General features: G+C 42.1%; 1 protein-coding gene across 1 annotated transcript in view; it reads right to left on the reverse strand.

Moving 5' to 3' along the window:
- Positions 1-5,045: 5,045 nt before the first annotated feature.
- EFHC2 (EF-hand domain containing 2) overlaps positions 5,046-14,409 on the reverse strand; it is a 101,227-nt gene continuing 91,863 nt past the window's right edge. Inside the window, exons 14-15 of the mRNA XM_074983402.1 lie at positions 8,568-8,673; positions 5,046-5,525 (exon numbers count right to left, since the gene is read on the reverse strand). Coding sequence (XP_074839503.1) covers positions 5,430-5,525; positions 8,568-8,673 — 202 coding nt within the window. The 3' untranslated portion in view covers positions 5,046-5,429. The remainder of the gene's footprint in view (positions 5,526-8,567; positions 8,674-14,409) is intronic.

Consider the following 14,409-nt stretch of genomic DNA (forward strand, 5'->3'; position numbering starts at 1 on the left):
CTGCCTGACTCTTTCCGCCCCTGACAGGAGCAGTTTCCTGCTTCTCTCAGGTGTGGCAACCGCTCCTGTCAAGGGCAGCAGCTGAAAGTCAGGCTACCATCCCTGACAGGAGCAGAGAGAAACTACTCCTGGCAGGGGTGGCAGCCACAACTCAGACTGCTGTCCCAGACAGACAGCGGCTTGCAGCGCTGGTTCTCCCAGCTGGGGAACCTGGCATACACCGTGCCGCAAGCTTCTGTCTGTGTACCCAGCGCACAGACAGCTGCTTGTGACACTGGTTCTCCCAGGTGGGGGGCACACAGCTGGGAGAAGCTGGGGACCATGTGACTGCCCCCTCAGTTCCCCAATTTACGCAGAATTCCATTTAGGTAGAGGTTGCCCAGAACTCAATCACCGCATAAATTGAGGGATTACCGTACTGTATTAATGACCCTCGTGATAAATGCCAATATTTATCCCCAAATGTTCCAAGTGTGGCTCTGAACCCTGCCTCAAAGAGAGGGCTGGAACAATGGGCAGAGGAAGCAGCTTTCTAGGACTGAGGGGACGTGCAGCACCTGCTACCATTGATATGGGGCCCTACCCCCACCAAGATACTAGTTTTATTCTCCTGAATAAATAAATATATAAAATTGGAGACACACATCTCCTAGAACTGGAAGGGACCTTGGGAGGTCAACTAGCCCAGTCCCCTGCCCTCTTGGCAGGACCAAGCACCAGCCCAGACAGCTATTTGCCCCCATCCTGAAATGGTCTCCTCAAGGATTGAATTTGCAACCGTGGGTTTAGCAGGCTGATGCTCAAACCACTGAGCTATCCCTCCACCCTGGATGACTTAACTGAGAAAATAGTCACAGATGGGGAGCTGTGTTAGTCTGTAGATTCACAAATAATAAACAGTCCTGTGGCACCTTACAGACTAACACATTCCTTAGGTCATGAGCATTTGTGGGTAAAACCCACTTCCCCAGGTGAAAAAAAATGGAGTGGAAAAACAGTTCATGCGGCAAGGAGGGGAGATTCATTTACACATTTGACATGTTGAACCTTGGTGTGAACAAGTATCAGAGGGGTAGCCGTGTTAGTCTGGATCTGTAGCAGCAACGAAGGGTCCTGTGGCACCTTATAGACTAACAGAAAAGTTTAGAGCATGAGCTTTCGTGAGTTAACTCACTTCTTCAGATGCTGGTCCAGCATCTGAAGAAGTGAGTTAACTCACGAAAGCTCATGCTCTAAACTTTTCTGTTAGTCTATAAGGTGCCACAGGACCCTTCGTTGGTGTGAACAGAGATTTTAACTATTTCATTCATTACAAGGACAATTTTCCCACCTCTGATAGCTGCAGAAATGGGACACATCCTACTTAAATTGCTTCATCAACTGCTCCTACTAGTGACAGGTAACCCCTTTCTCTCCTTCCTTCCCTCCCCCAGACTCCCGCTACATAAACCTGAGATTCTGTTTTTGCACTCTATTTCTTTTTTAAATCTGAGGAAGTGGAGTTTACCCATGACAACTTTACTTATGGCTCTGCAATTCCGTTAGCAACTGTGAGAGAACTGAGGAGGGTGTTCACCAGAAATGAGCGAGCAAGTTGTTATTGGGGAATGAGGGACATTGCTCTCCTGCTGTTGTTAAGTGACTGAAGCTTCAGCTATCCTTGCATTAAGATCTTTGCAGGGTCGCCATGGGAAGTTTGTACCCGGGGATACTGAATTACATTCTGAGCTAACAGGCATATCAAAAAGAGGGTCTACCCATTTATTTAGGTGGGGAAGGATGTTCCTTGGCAGGAGGGGGAATAGGATACTGCAGGGGAGTCCAGTGAAGGTGGTTGGGGCTCAGGGGCAGGAAAGATAGGGAGAATGGGATGTGGGGGGTCAGCTGGTTGGGGGTCTGAGTGTGGAGGGGCTGCTGATGCAGGGGGTGAGACTCAGCATGGGAGTTTGGGGGGCTTGGAGAGGGTGTTCTGGGTGTGAGGTTGGGGCTCCTGAGATGAAGGAAGCTCAGTGCAGCGTGCCAGGTGTCTGAGCTGGGAGAGGTGTATGGCTGTGATCTTCAAAAAGAAGTTTTTTCTAAAGAGATCTTCTGAACGAACGTCTTTCAAAGGAGCGCTGTAGCGGAACCCTAGCCCACCGGTATCCCTGCAAGCCGGATGCTTTCGTAGCTGCTCAGGAGCAATTCAGATGCTGCCCAGATGATTAGCAGAGCCCCCACAGCTAGGCTTTGGTTTCTACTGGTGGTGCACATCTGCACATGCACATAAAAATTTATTCTGCACATGGATGGAAAAGGTTAGAGGGAATACTGGACCCCAACGAGCATAAAGATTCCCACTGTCTGATCCTTTGCCAGAGGAACTAGTTGCCAGGTCTGCTGCTGACCAGACTGCTGTTATCACGGTCCTGCCACTGTACCCTGAGGCTTGGTCCTAGTTCCTGCCTCTTCTGACAATTTCCACTCCTTCCTCCTGCTTCCTCACCCCAATTACAAAGCCCAGCCCTCAGCGTGAATTCTGGCTTAGCCCTTGGTGGGGCTCTACTGTGGCCCTAACCCTCGGCTCCTGACTTTGACCCTGTCTTGGCTTATGAAGCTGCCCCATTGTGGCACATTGAGACACATTCTCAGGTACTGAGATGTTCTAGTGAGTCAACAGAGGGTACTTTACAAGCTCCAGTCAGCACAGTAGAGGGGCCAGTAGCTCAGCACGCATCACTTCTTAGCTTCAGCCCTGCAAAGCTAGGATAGCTATAAATACAAGCTATATTTAAGGTATGACAAAGGCTCCTGTCCAGACACTGTCCGTTAAGATCAATAGCACGGATTGCCTTCCCCTTCATGCAATAAGTACTTCAAAGTTGTGGCCTTACACCCTCTGCAAACATAAGCTTATGGTAACAGTCGTCATTCAGGCATCTCGTGAGCAATATGAAGATAGAGAGGGAGCTGGGGGCAGGATTAGAGAAGGAGTGGAAATTGTCAGAGGAGTATGCTTTATGTTACATTATACAAGCAATAAGGCTGGCTGACGATTGTTAGGGGCCTTTTCATGGCCACTTGTGAACAGAAGATCTGGTGAAAATTATTTGTACTGTGTAGTTCCATACAACTTTGTTGAGAGCATCATGAACATAATGAGAAGGAATGAAAATCCTTCCAAGAACCGTTTCTGTAGTTATCAGTGCTGCCTACGGCATGAGAGTGAAATGAAGGCACAAAAAGAAGTGGAGAGGAAATGCATTGAGTATACACAGAACAGCACTACAGAACAGTCAAAAAGCTGGTCGTTCTCTATCTCTTTCCAACAAAAACAAGCTTCATGAGTTATCTACACAGAGATCTTGTCAAACACACGGTAAGATTTTTCATGTCTAAAAGAGATTAATGAGAGATTTGATTGCAGTGCATAAATAAGTACCTACGTAGGGAACAAAAATTTGGTAATAGAGGGCTGCTCAATCTATCAGATAAAGTATCAGAAAAAGGGCAAGAGCTCTAGATGAAGAAGCTACATAATTTCAGACTGGAAAAAAGGTACACCTTTTTAATGATGAGGCTAATTAACTCTTGGAAGAACTTACTATGGGTTGTGGTGGATTTTCCATTACTGGCAATTTTCAAGTGAAAACTGGATGTTTTGCTGTAAGATGTGTAAGTTTGAACAGGAATTAATTCTGGGAGGCTCTGGGGCCTGTACCACACAGGGGTGAATGCAATTGCCACGACTTACTGGTATGCTGGGGTCCTTGGCAAAGTGGAGCGGAGGGCAGCTGCGGGCTGCCAGAAGAGGCAGGGCCTCCAACAGAAGAGGTGGGTTGGGGCCAGCCCTTGCTCTTAATGGTCACTGCTGTCATGGTTGCCAGGACCCCCAGGGCTGCCACAGCAGCAGCAGCAACAGCTGGGAGCCCTGCAGCTCTGGTGGCAATTTGGAGGGCCTGAGCTCTCAGCTGCCACTGCTGCAGTCATAGTGGCTGGGAGCCCAGAGACCTTTTAAATTACTAGGCTTCAGGGCAACTGCCCCATTTGCTGCTCCCTGTTGATGGCCCTGCTGCACCCTATCATCAGGGCTGTTAAGAGGGAGGTGGGAGGGAAATGCAAAAGGCCAGTGGCGTTAAAGCACCGCAGCAGCTTTGTATGGGCCAGTACCTATGGCTGGCTCTTACCAGTATGGCGCACTGGCCTACTTTTGCCTCTGGTACAACACTGGCTGCATGGTCACCATCTCCCCTTTTGGCTTAGGAATCTATGGGATTATGGAATGTAACCTATGTTTAAAATGTATTACTGCAAAGCACAAATCTGATTTAAATAATCTGTTTAATTTACTGTTGTTTCTAATACAGAGCCATATTTTTCTGCCTATGTCCAATACTCGTCTTTCTCCCTGAATTGCAATTCAACATAAAACCATGTAATCAGCAGTCAAACAACTGAAAAATACTGGCACAGAACTGGGAGTCAGGCCTTCTGAGCTCTAATCCCATGCCTTCTGCTGACTCACTGTTGCCTCAGGCAAGTACCTCCACATTTCCGTCACAGCCTTCCAGGCCTTCCTACACTGGGATAGTACATACCAACTCCCAGGGGTGTAGTGATAATGAAGTCATCTAAACATGGCTTTGAACTTGTACAGTGCTATATTCCTGCAAAGGACTGCTAGGAACTCCACTTAATCATCACCATCATGAACAATGGGCAGGGTAGCTATTAGTTTCAATTAGGAAAGTGCTGTTTTATACCAAGGCAGCCCATTTACTAAGACTAAAAATACCAATTCATTTCACACAGATTGCCCAAAAAGTTTTGATGTCTATCAATGGATGTAAAGCAAAAATCAAGAGCTCAGATTTTCTGTCCTGCACTGTCAAGATATTTACTTCTATATTGGTAGGCTGTAAATATCTCTGATACCAGGGAAATATTATGCTATATGAGAACCCCTCCATAAACTAACAGGCTTTGATATAAACAACACTTAAGATTCATCAGAGATACTCTGATATAAAAATAAGCAGCATAAAATAACAGGTGTACACAGTGTTTAATTGTTGAGCTGATACAGTCTGACAATGTTGTCAATGATCATTTTTGTTTGTTTGCAGATGAGAATGTTTTAGAGTCAGTCACATTTTGCTACATTTGATTCTCCCTGTAAGATTCCTGATTATTTGTGCAGTCTACATTTCACCAAACGTGAAGGTCAGTTTAAAGGATATTTTTAATTGTGCTCATGTACCGACAGTACAGTATTTTGTATTTTCAAAGAATTACAAAAATACATGAACTATATTTCTATACCGCAGTAAGATATTTAAATTCAATAAAATCTGTATCTATGATTCTTTTATTTTTAAGGAAAGTTTATCTGTCAAGATACTCCTGGTGAAGTTGCAACAGTAATTCAAAAGAAGTGACCTGCACAGATCATATTATTCTTCAGTGCCAAAAACATCCTCTATTAGGGGTAAATATTTGATCCTTTTCACTGGAAGGGATGGTGGCTGCCCACTCCAGTCATCTTCATACTGAAACAAGAGAACAAACTTAGAACTGCATTTTGAAAACAAAAATTAACTAGAAATGTCACAGAATGATGTTAAACAAGTTATTCATTTCTACATAGAAATCACCTGTGACAGAAACCAAAGCATATCCCTCTGAAGAAAATGGTATTGTTGATTTTGGTTAATTCTGCTAATGTTTTAATTAAAAATGTTCCCTCACTTTCACTTCTGCACAATTTTTTTTAATTATCTACTACTTTTACTTCAAAGACATGCAGCTCAGCTAAGAGAACAAGACATTTTTGTAGGATTTGTCAGCTTTCAAACTAGCTGACAACATACAAAAGAAATGTAAATCCAAAGATCAAAAGATCAAAAAATAATTGAGAAAGAATACAAACTGAAATTTTTGTTTGTCAAAAATAATCATCTTACACTGTCATGTATTAAAACACACTGAGATACAGATTCAGCTGAGAAACTTAAAGAATCACTAAAAGCATTTAAATTTCTTTTGGTATCTTCTCTTCCTTTCTCTTTCTTCTTTTGTTACTCACCTTTTCATTAAAATGCGCTCATCTAAAATAAATTCAGTATTATATGTTACAGCTAACCGGCAAAATAATACTTGGAACAAATAATGCCACCACAGCCAATCTGGACATAATTTACTAACTTACTTCTTAATGTCCTATGGTACAGGATATCACACAGAGTTTTGGAATGCACAACTTTGTTTTGTTTAGAACAACTGCAGAAGTGATTCTTTATCTAGCAGATAATGAATACACCTCAGTGTCTTGAAGCAGAGAATGTTGTTTTTTTGTTGTTTTCCATTTTGTCTTGTGTTTGCACACTGCCTAGCACAGTGGAGTCCTGGTCCCTGCCTGAGGCTCCCTGGCATTATGGTAATGCATATATAACACTTTCTATCTTTTTGACCTTGCCTGCAACCTTGCTCCCCTCAAGTCCATTCACTGTGCTGCTGGTAAGATAGTCTTCCTGGTCTGTAGTTCTAAGTCAGCTTGCTTTCTGTAAGACCATTCCACTGGCTCTACTCCAAAAACAGATTTCTTTTCCTGACCATTACTGTGTAACCCTACCTAAATTAGTCCTGGTATTTTATTATATTTATCACAACCTTTGCTCCACTAAAGATGCCAACCATGAGCTACTGTGTGGTTCCCAAGTCCTTTTGCTTTTTCTTCTTTGCTGTCTCAATCTGAGTGGAAAAAAATACCTGCCACAATCCAGAAAACCAGTCCTACCTCAAATCATGTCTGCCATGATGTCTACAAAACACGGTCATCTGACAACAGTGAGGCACGTGGCAAGCTGCGATCACAGCCACTGGCTGGCTTATTATGATTATAAACTGAAAACACTGCCTCTCCTCACTACCACCACCCTTTATGCCAGCCTCACTTCAGGCACACCACCTACAAGAAATCGGTCAATCCTTAATGGCTAGCCTGAAGCCATTGGGCAGGCAGACAACATATATGAAATAAATAACAAGCCTCATATTTTTCTGCCTCTTTCACCTTCCTCCCCTTCATATGGTGCTTGTCTTCTTAGTTTCGTTAGTGCTTGGGGTCAGAGACTACATCTACCTCTGTGTGCACAGCACCTAGTACAACAGTGCCCTAAGCCTAATGAGCATCAGGAGGTGCTATCACAACACAATCAACGAGTAATATCTTTGGGTAGGATTCTTAACACTCTAATGACTGTATCTGAAAAGTATGCTCGTCAAAACATGCAGGACACAATTTTTAAATCTGAAATATACCCTGTATAACGTGGGTGTTGCAAAAATATGTTCAGAATCTTGCTTCGGTGCACACAAAGAAGAAAATTCTTCCAAATTAGAGTCCAAGAAAATGACACTGAGAAAAGTTTAGCAACTCTGAAACATTCTGCCCTCCCTAGATCCTACAGACAATTTTATATGCTCCAGAAGAGTGAGCAAGTAGCGAAGCCACTATGTTGTCCAGTATTAAAACAAAGCACTTGCCTATCACTGTGAAAGAATATGCAGCTGCTGAATTTAAAATGCAGTGAACCCTACACTTCCAAGGGTGTGTTTACACTAGGTGCTAACTTTGAAGTTAGGCACTACTGCAAAGTAGCCAGCAGAGAGTCTACACCCATTTTTCCCTTACTTCAAAGCCCAACTTCAAAGTCCTTACTCCATTCCCAGGAATGGAGTAGTGCCCTACTTTGAAGTTATTTTTGTAGTGTAGCACAGCCTATGCCAGCAAAAATGGAGGAGATTAAATTAAATACATTCAATATCTGCAGTCAATGGCTGGGTCAGAAGAGTGACGTTATATTATACTCTAACACTTGGTATTTCTTTGAGATGACATTTATTAACAATCAGTTTGACTGGATTATGCGCAATTCTACTTTAAATCCTTCTATTCTACAGCAACACAAGACAGCAAGGTCACATGTATCTTCACAGTTTGTTGAAATGCCGTTTCAGCTACCCTAAGTACTAGGCTAACAAAGACTTATCAGTTGATTTCTCCATGCTATTTCGATTACCTACCATGGAAGTTGCGTATTCTGTGCAAGGTTCCTCAGAGTTATAGACAATTGTAGCTACGTTTTGCAGGATGAGTGGCGCTTTTAGACGCTCCTGATAATTGTCACTTCTGAACACAAGTTTTGTGTAACAGAAAGCATAAGCACCAGATAGCCATGCCCTTGTTCATAGGAGAAGAGAGCCATCTTCCTGCCCATATTTCCCTAGAAATCCATTAGAGATGTGGCATCCACTGTGCACAAGAGTTCATAGATTTCCCCTGCCTTACACTGGTTCTCTACTTCACCCAGTTCCTCACAGCAGAAATAAAATGTTGGAAAAAACTTGGCAGACAAGTCCCATAAAGATCAAGTCCCAGATATTCTTTGCTGGATAAACCAATGATGTTAATATGTTTTGGCTGAATGACATTAGCTGTAGCATGAAAGAGACTCTTGGGTTTTGTGCTCTTCTTTTTTTTTGTTTTGTTTTGTTTTGGTTTTTGTTTTTTTTAAACATCTTAACCTTACCTTCAGAGGAATCTTTATTGTCTGGAAAGTAGGAATTGGATTCTCTCTCCAGTTCAGCCCATTGACAAACTTCTTATAATCTACTTGTTCCTTGCTGTCTTCAAACCTAAAAACAAAATATTTACATATAATGTTGACTCCACTATTACATATTTTAATATATGTTGCCATATTTTACATCACACAAAAATAAGTTAAATTTTTATAATTTAATTTAAAAAATATAGAAAAAGAACAGTTCAAGGAGAAGACTGCAGAATATATGTTTCTATTATGCTATATATCACACTGCATGCAAAATTTTACTTTTCATTATTGTCTGTCGCATAGGAATTTTCATTGTCCTTAAAGTTTATGAGTGTTCAACTCATTTTATTTTTAAAACATTACTAATAATCAATTTTTCTTCCCTATATGATTATAGTGATCAGTGGCTGCCTTACAGTTTTGGGATAAGACATGAACATACTCTTGGAAGCAGCCTGTAAAATCCTGTCTTTGGCTATGTCTACACGTGCACACCACATCGAAATAGCTTATTTCGATGAATAATGTCTACACGTCCTCCAGGGCTGGCAACGTCGACGTTCAACTTCGACGGTGGGCAGCACCACATCGAAATAGGCGCTGCGAGGGAACGTCTACACGCCAAAATAGCACACATCGAAATAAGGGTGCCAGGAACAGCTGCAGACAGGGTCACAGGGCGGACTCAACAGCAAGCCGCTCCCTTAAAGGGCCCCTCCCAGACACAGTTGCACTAAACAACACAAGATCCACAGAGCCGACAACTGGTTGCAGACCCTGTGCATGCAGCATGGATCCCCAGCTGCGGCAGCAGCAGCCAGAAGCCCTGGGCTAAGGGCTGCTGCACACGGTGACCATAGAGCCCCACAGGGGCTGGAGAGAGAGTGTCTCGCAACCCCTCAGCTGATGGCCGCCATGGCTGACCCCGCTATTTCGATGTTGCGGGACCCGGATCGTCTACACGTGCCCTACTTCGACGTTCAACTTCGAAGTAGGGCGCTATTCCCATCCCCTCATGGGGTTAGCGACTTCGACGTCTCGCCGCCTAACGTCGATTTCAACTTCGAAATAGCACCCAGCAGGTGTAGCCGTGACGGGCGCTATTTCAAAGTTGGTGCCGCTACTTCGAAGTAGCGTGCACGTGTGGACGCGGCCTTTATGTATAGAAGAGAACCTACTGGTACTACAGACACAAGAGAATACCATACACAAGATCTGATTTATTTTGCAACTTTGATTTTAAATTCTTTCATAAAAATAAGCACCCATCCACAAAACTCTGGGCATCCATTTTGCGATCATCAGTGCTGAGTAGAGGACAAACTTCCTACATTTTGATTAAGAAGCAAGCATATGCCATAAAAGTTAACTAGCATTAGCCTTTGATTGCACATATATCTTAATATGGCATCTGGTGCACACACACTGAATTTCATAAGTCTTATGATTTGTGATTTGTTTTTACTGGCAACTTGTAGTATTGCTTTCACCCCTAGATTATGTTGACATTCTACAGTTTCATTAGTTAGAACCTTCGAGGTTTGTATGTTCTCAGTACACAGGTTGCCCTTGGCTGGTTTGTGAAAGTCAAGCAGCACAGACTTAAGAGTGGGACAAGTTAACTGAGAAGGCTTTTTACACAGGAAAAGTGGAAGAATGTAACAACTTAAACTTATTCTTTCATCTAAGGGTCCACACAGGTGCGATATTGTGACACTCACTGACTTTAAAAAACATTCAGTGGAGACCAAAGTCCTTTCATCTGAATGTGAAAGCACACTGAACAGCTAAGAAAGCTATCTTTGAATTAGTACTCTTAATAGGAGCTAAAGTTTTAAAGCCTGGGTACTGATAAGTAGGCTGCTAAATCCATATTTAAGGAGCTATGTAAAAGTAGCTTGTACTTATTTCAGACTCATTTTGGTACATGGGTGGGGCACACAACACAACTCCACTGAGTCTCCCGGACTGCAGGTGAAGTTGAATAAGGAGATGCCCTACTTCTGAGCTATGAGCTGGGAACCAAAGGTACTAGATGGACTAAAAAGAGATGTCCTACACTTGTATGATCAGAGTTAATGAGTAGACACTATAATGCTTTTCAATAATAGAGGAAGATCGACTTGCCTCATCTCAAAGAGCTAAGATCACTTGAAACTTTATTCATCTTTAGTTTATTTCTACAACCTCTCAGGTTACAATACAGTGTAAGAATTGGAGAACGATTTTCTTTTTCTTGGCGGAAGTCAGATGATTCTTACTTGTCGCCCATGCAAATTATGTTCACCTTTGATTACCCCAACGTGTAGAAGCCTGCTACATGGATTTATGAGACTGTTGTGACCCAACCCATCAAAAAAAGTTACCTTTCCATCAAGGAAAGTTGCAACCCAAGAGTTCTTTTTCTAGATAGTAATATTTACAGAACTTGAGTTCCTGTGTTGTAAAAGAACACTTTATTAAAATGTTGATCTGATAGCTGTAGAAAGTGCCATGTCACTCTGACTTAACACAGTATTTGTCAAATGTGCTATGCTGCCAAATTAGTTTGTTTGATAGTGTGTGTATATTCTGGATATTATTAAATGTTTAATTTGGCTACAGGAAAAGGCTAAAGGGACTAACAAAAGCTGGCCTGTACAACTGGTCATTCTGACCTACCCGGCGGTAAATATATTGATGAGCATGTACCCAACAAATGTAAACTGCTTGACCAAGTCTGTCACCGTTCACTGAAAAAATCAAGAAAATGTTTACAAAAAGTAAAGTTCTAAATATTGATACCTGGAGTTCCCCACGGTCACAATGTAAACAAGGGTGTCTAAGATGCCAGACATGTTGAGCTAGAGAGAGTATAGCAGGATAACAGGTGAGCCTTTCAATGTCCTGCTCCCTGCCTCCAGATCTTTTTTGTTGTGGGTGGGAAATTATGCTCACCCTTACTGAAGGGAGCATCTCACCCCATACATATGGGTTTGCAGGGTAGGTTGTTGTGTAAAAGACACCAAGACACACACTCCAAAAGAGAGAAAAAAGGCAGGGTCCTAGCTTGTGATGGGAGGGATATCCTAGGGACAGAATTATTGTGACCCATATCTTATTGTTCTGGACCTTCTGAGGATCAAAGATGCCTGTGGGTCTTGTTCGCCTTTCTTGCTAAGGCAGACGAGATGAAGCGCTCAGAGTGCTCAGTGTGAGACTCTCAGGGTGGTACCATGTAAAACCAAATTAACATTCTTGCATTGTTCATATTAAAACTGAAGCACAATATGGTAGTTTCACCTTGTGTGGGCTCATATACACAAGGAAACTTGGGAGCTGTTTGATGGAACAAAAAAATAAAAAACATCTAGCAAACAGCTGCATTTGTTGCTGCATTTTCTATTCAACACGCACGTGATGTAGTCCACATAAAATTTGGCTTTATCTGCCTAGATGCATGTGCTGTCTTGTTCATCACTGTAGGAATAGGTGTAACTTTTGCAAAAACCTGAACATTTCCATGAGTGGATAATGTCTCATTTATCCACACATCCGTAATGAATTTTGAACATGTGCATATACACTACAGAGGGCTGGACTTGATAATTCCTCATTTGGGCTCTGCATTTCTATGATACATCTGAGTTAGTCTAATTGAACAGCGATTCAGTGAGTGTCAGCTTCTCTGGCATAAGGAGCAACCACTTGGAACATCAGGTTCCAGAGGCACTCCAGCCACAGCCCTCCCCAACTGGCAGCTGCCCCGCGGGCTTTGCCAAGTCGCAGCTGCCGAGTCTCTCACTGCCCTAAAAGCCCACCACTATCACCTCACAGTCGCAGGGCTGAGAAAGAAATCACAAAGATGTGTCCATTGCAATTATTTAGCATAACATTTAGAATATTGTTAAAAGCCAGGAGATGTGTGCAGTACAGATGAATTAAATCATGGTTTTATATTTGAAACCTTTTTCATACATTCTCGTTAGTTGCTTCCTTTCCTCCATTTTTCCTTTCTTCATCTGCCATGTCTCTATTTAGTTTGTAAGCCCTTTCAGGTGGGGATTATGTCGTTTTAATTGTCCGTTAGCGTGTGGCTATGTGCACACTGAAGCCGCATCACACGGCCCCTTCCTTTCAGAAGGGGGCGTGCAAAGGAAGGAGATCAGAAATGCAAATAAGGCACAGATTTAAATCTCTCATGTCTCATTTGCATATTCCCACATGATCTGGCTTCTGGAAGAGCCATTTTTGGAAGCCAAAGCAGCTATGTGGATGGGTTCCTCTGAAAGGAAACCCCCCTCTTTCAAAAGCACCCTTATTCCTGAAAAAAAAAATAGGATGAAGGGTGCTTTCAAAAGAGTGGTTTCCTTTCAAAGGAATCCTCTCCACACAGCTTCTCTGACTTCCAGAAATGACTTCTCTGGAAGTCAGATCATGTGGGAATATGCAAATGAGGCATGAGATATTTAAATCTGTGCCTCATTTGCATTTCTGATCTTGTGCATTTGCATGACCCTTCTGAAAGAGAAGGGCTGTGAAGACACAGCTTGAATAATGGGATCAAAAGAAAATACCATGTACGTTTTTATTTTTCAAGCATTTTAATTGTGCCTGTGTATTATACAAGCTAATTGTTCCTTGCATGTTTGCATAAACTTAAAAAATACATAAACTTAAATAAATGCTGCATTTTATGGGTAGACAGAAATGGGAAGCCTCTGCACATCTTAAAATATCATGACAAAAAGTTGCACTTGCTCTCTAATTTTTTTTTAATTATGTTTACTCGCTGGATGCTAAGAATTGCCTTAGTTCTTTCTTCATATTACTGGCCAGGGTTCTCCCTCCACTTGCTTAGGGCACATCTATACTTGCTGCAAGCCCGACGAGCTGTGGTTCATCTTCCAGAGTTCAGTTTTGCATGTCTCGTTAAGATGTGACAAAATTAAGCCCTCTGGACTCGGACATCAACCCCTATGCTCCATGCTATCACATGGAGTAAGGGACATTGACCTGAGACTGAGGAGGCTTGGACTATACTAGGCATTACAGTAGATTCTGATACATCGATTCTAGCTACGCAAATGGCATGGCTAGCATTGCGTATCTGAAATTGACTGTGGTGCCTAGTGTAGACCTACCCTCAGATTGAGATGTTCCTTGGAACAGAACCCTGGGTGAAGTCTTGGATTTATTTAAGCTAGTAATAAAACTCCTATTTACTTTAATGTGGCCTAAATCCTTACTCTGTGTGGTAATTTGTCATGGATACTTGTGGCATTATTTACAACTGTTTAATAACAGCTATCTATAGGTATGTCTTTTTTTAAATAGAAAATTAAAAATTCTCAATATATTATTTATTGTGTAACCTTGGGAAAAAACCTGCAAGTTGAAGAAGTTACATATAGAATGTTCCTTCAACTATTCAACTAATATTCATTCACATGATTCAGGACACTTTTGTCACTGAAGAGCTAATGCATTAGAGTTAAAGCTGGTGGTGCCATGGAATTTGCACCATTTTCCACCTGAATGCATTTAATCAATTCAGAATTTTTCATTAGCAATAATCATAGAAGCAAAAATCAAATTCTTCTTCATCCATAAAAACTGGTGAAGAGACATCAGTGAAAAGCAACAGTGTCTTAGATTGAATTGTGGACTTTCGAAAAGTGAAACTGGCTTATCACCAGTAATGCTGCTGTAGTAGACGTTCCATGGCTTTTTAACCTTCCTGAGAAATGGTGGATGGGGAAAAAATATACTGAATCTCCTTCAACCACTCCTATTCCAAGGTACAGTTTGACGTCTCCCAATAAACTGGAAATTA

The sequence above is a fragment of the Carettochelys insculpta genome, chromosome 1 (assembly GCF_033958435.1).
Source record: "Carettochelys insculpta isolate YL-2023 chromosome 1, ASM3395843v1, whole genome shotgun sequence".
NCBI classification, from domain to species: Eukaryota; Metazoa; Chordata; order Testudines; family Carettochelyidae; genus Carettochelys; species Carettochelys insculpta.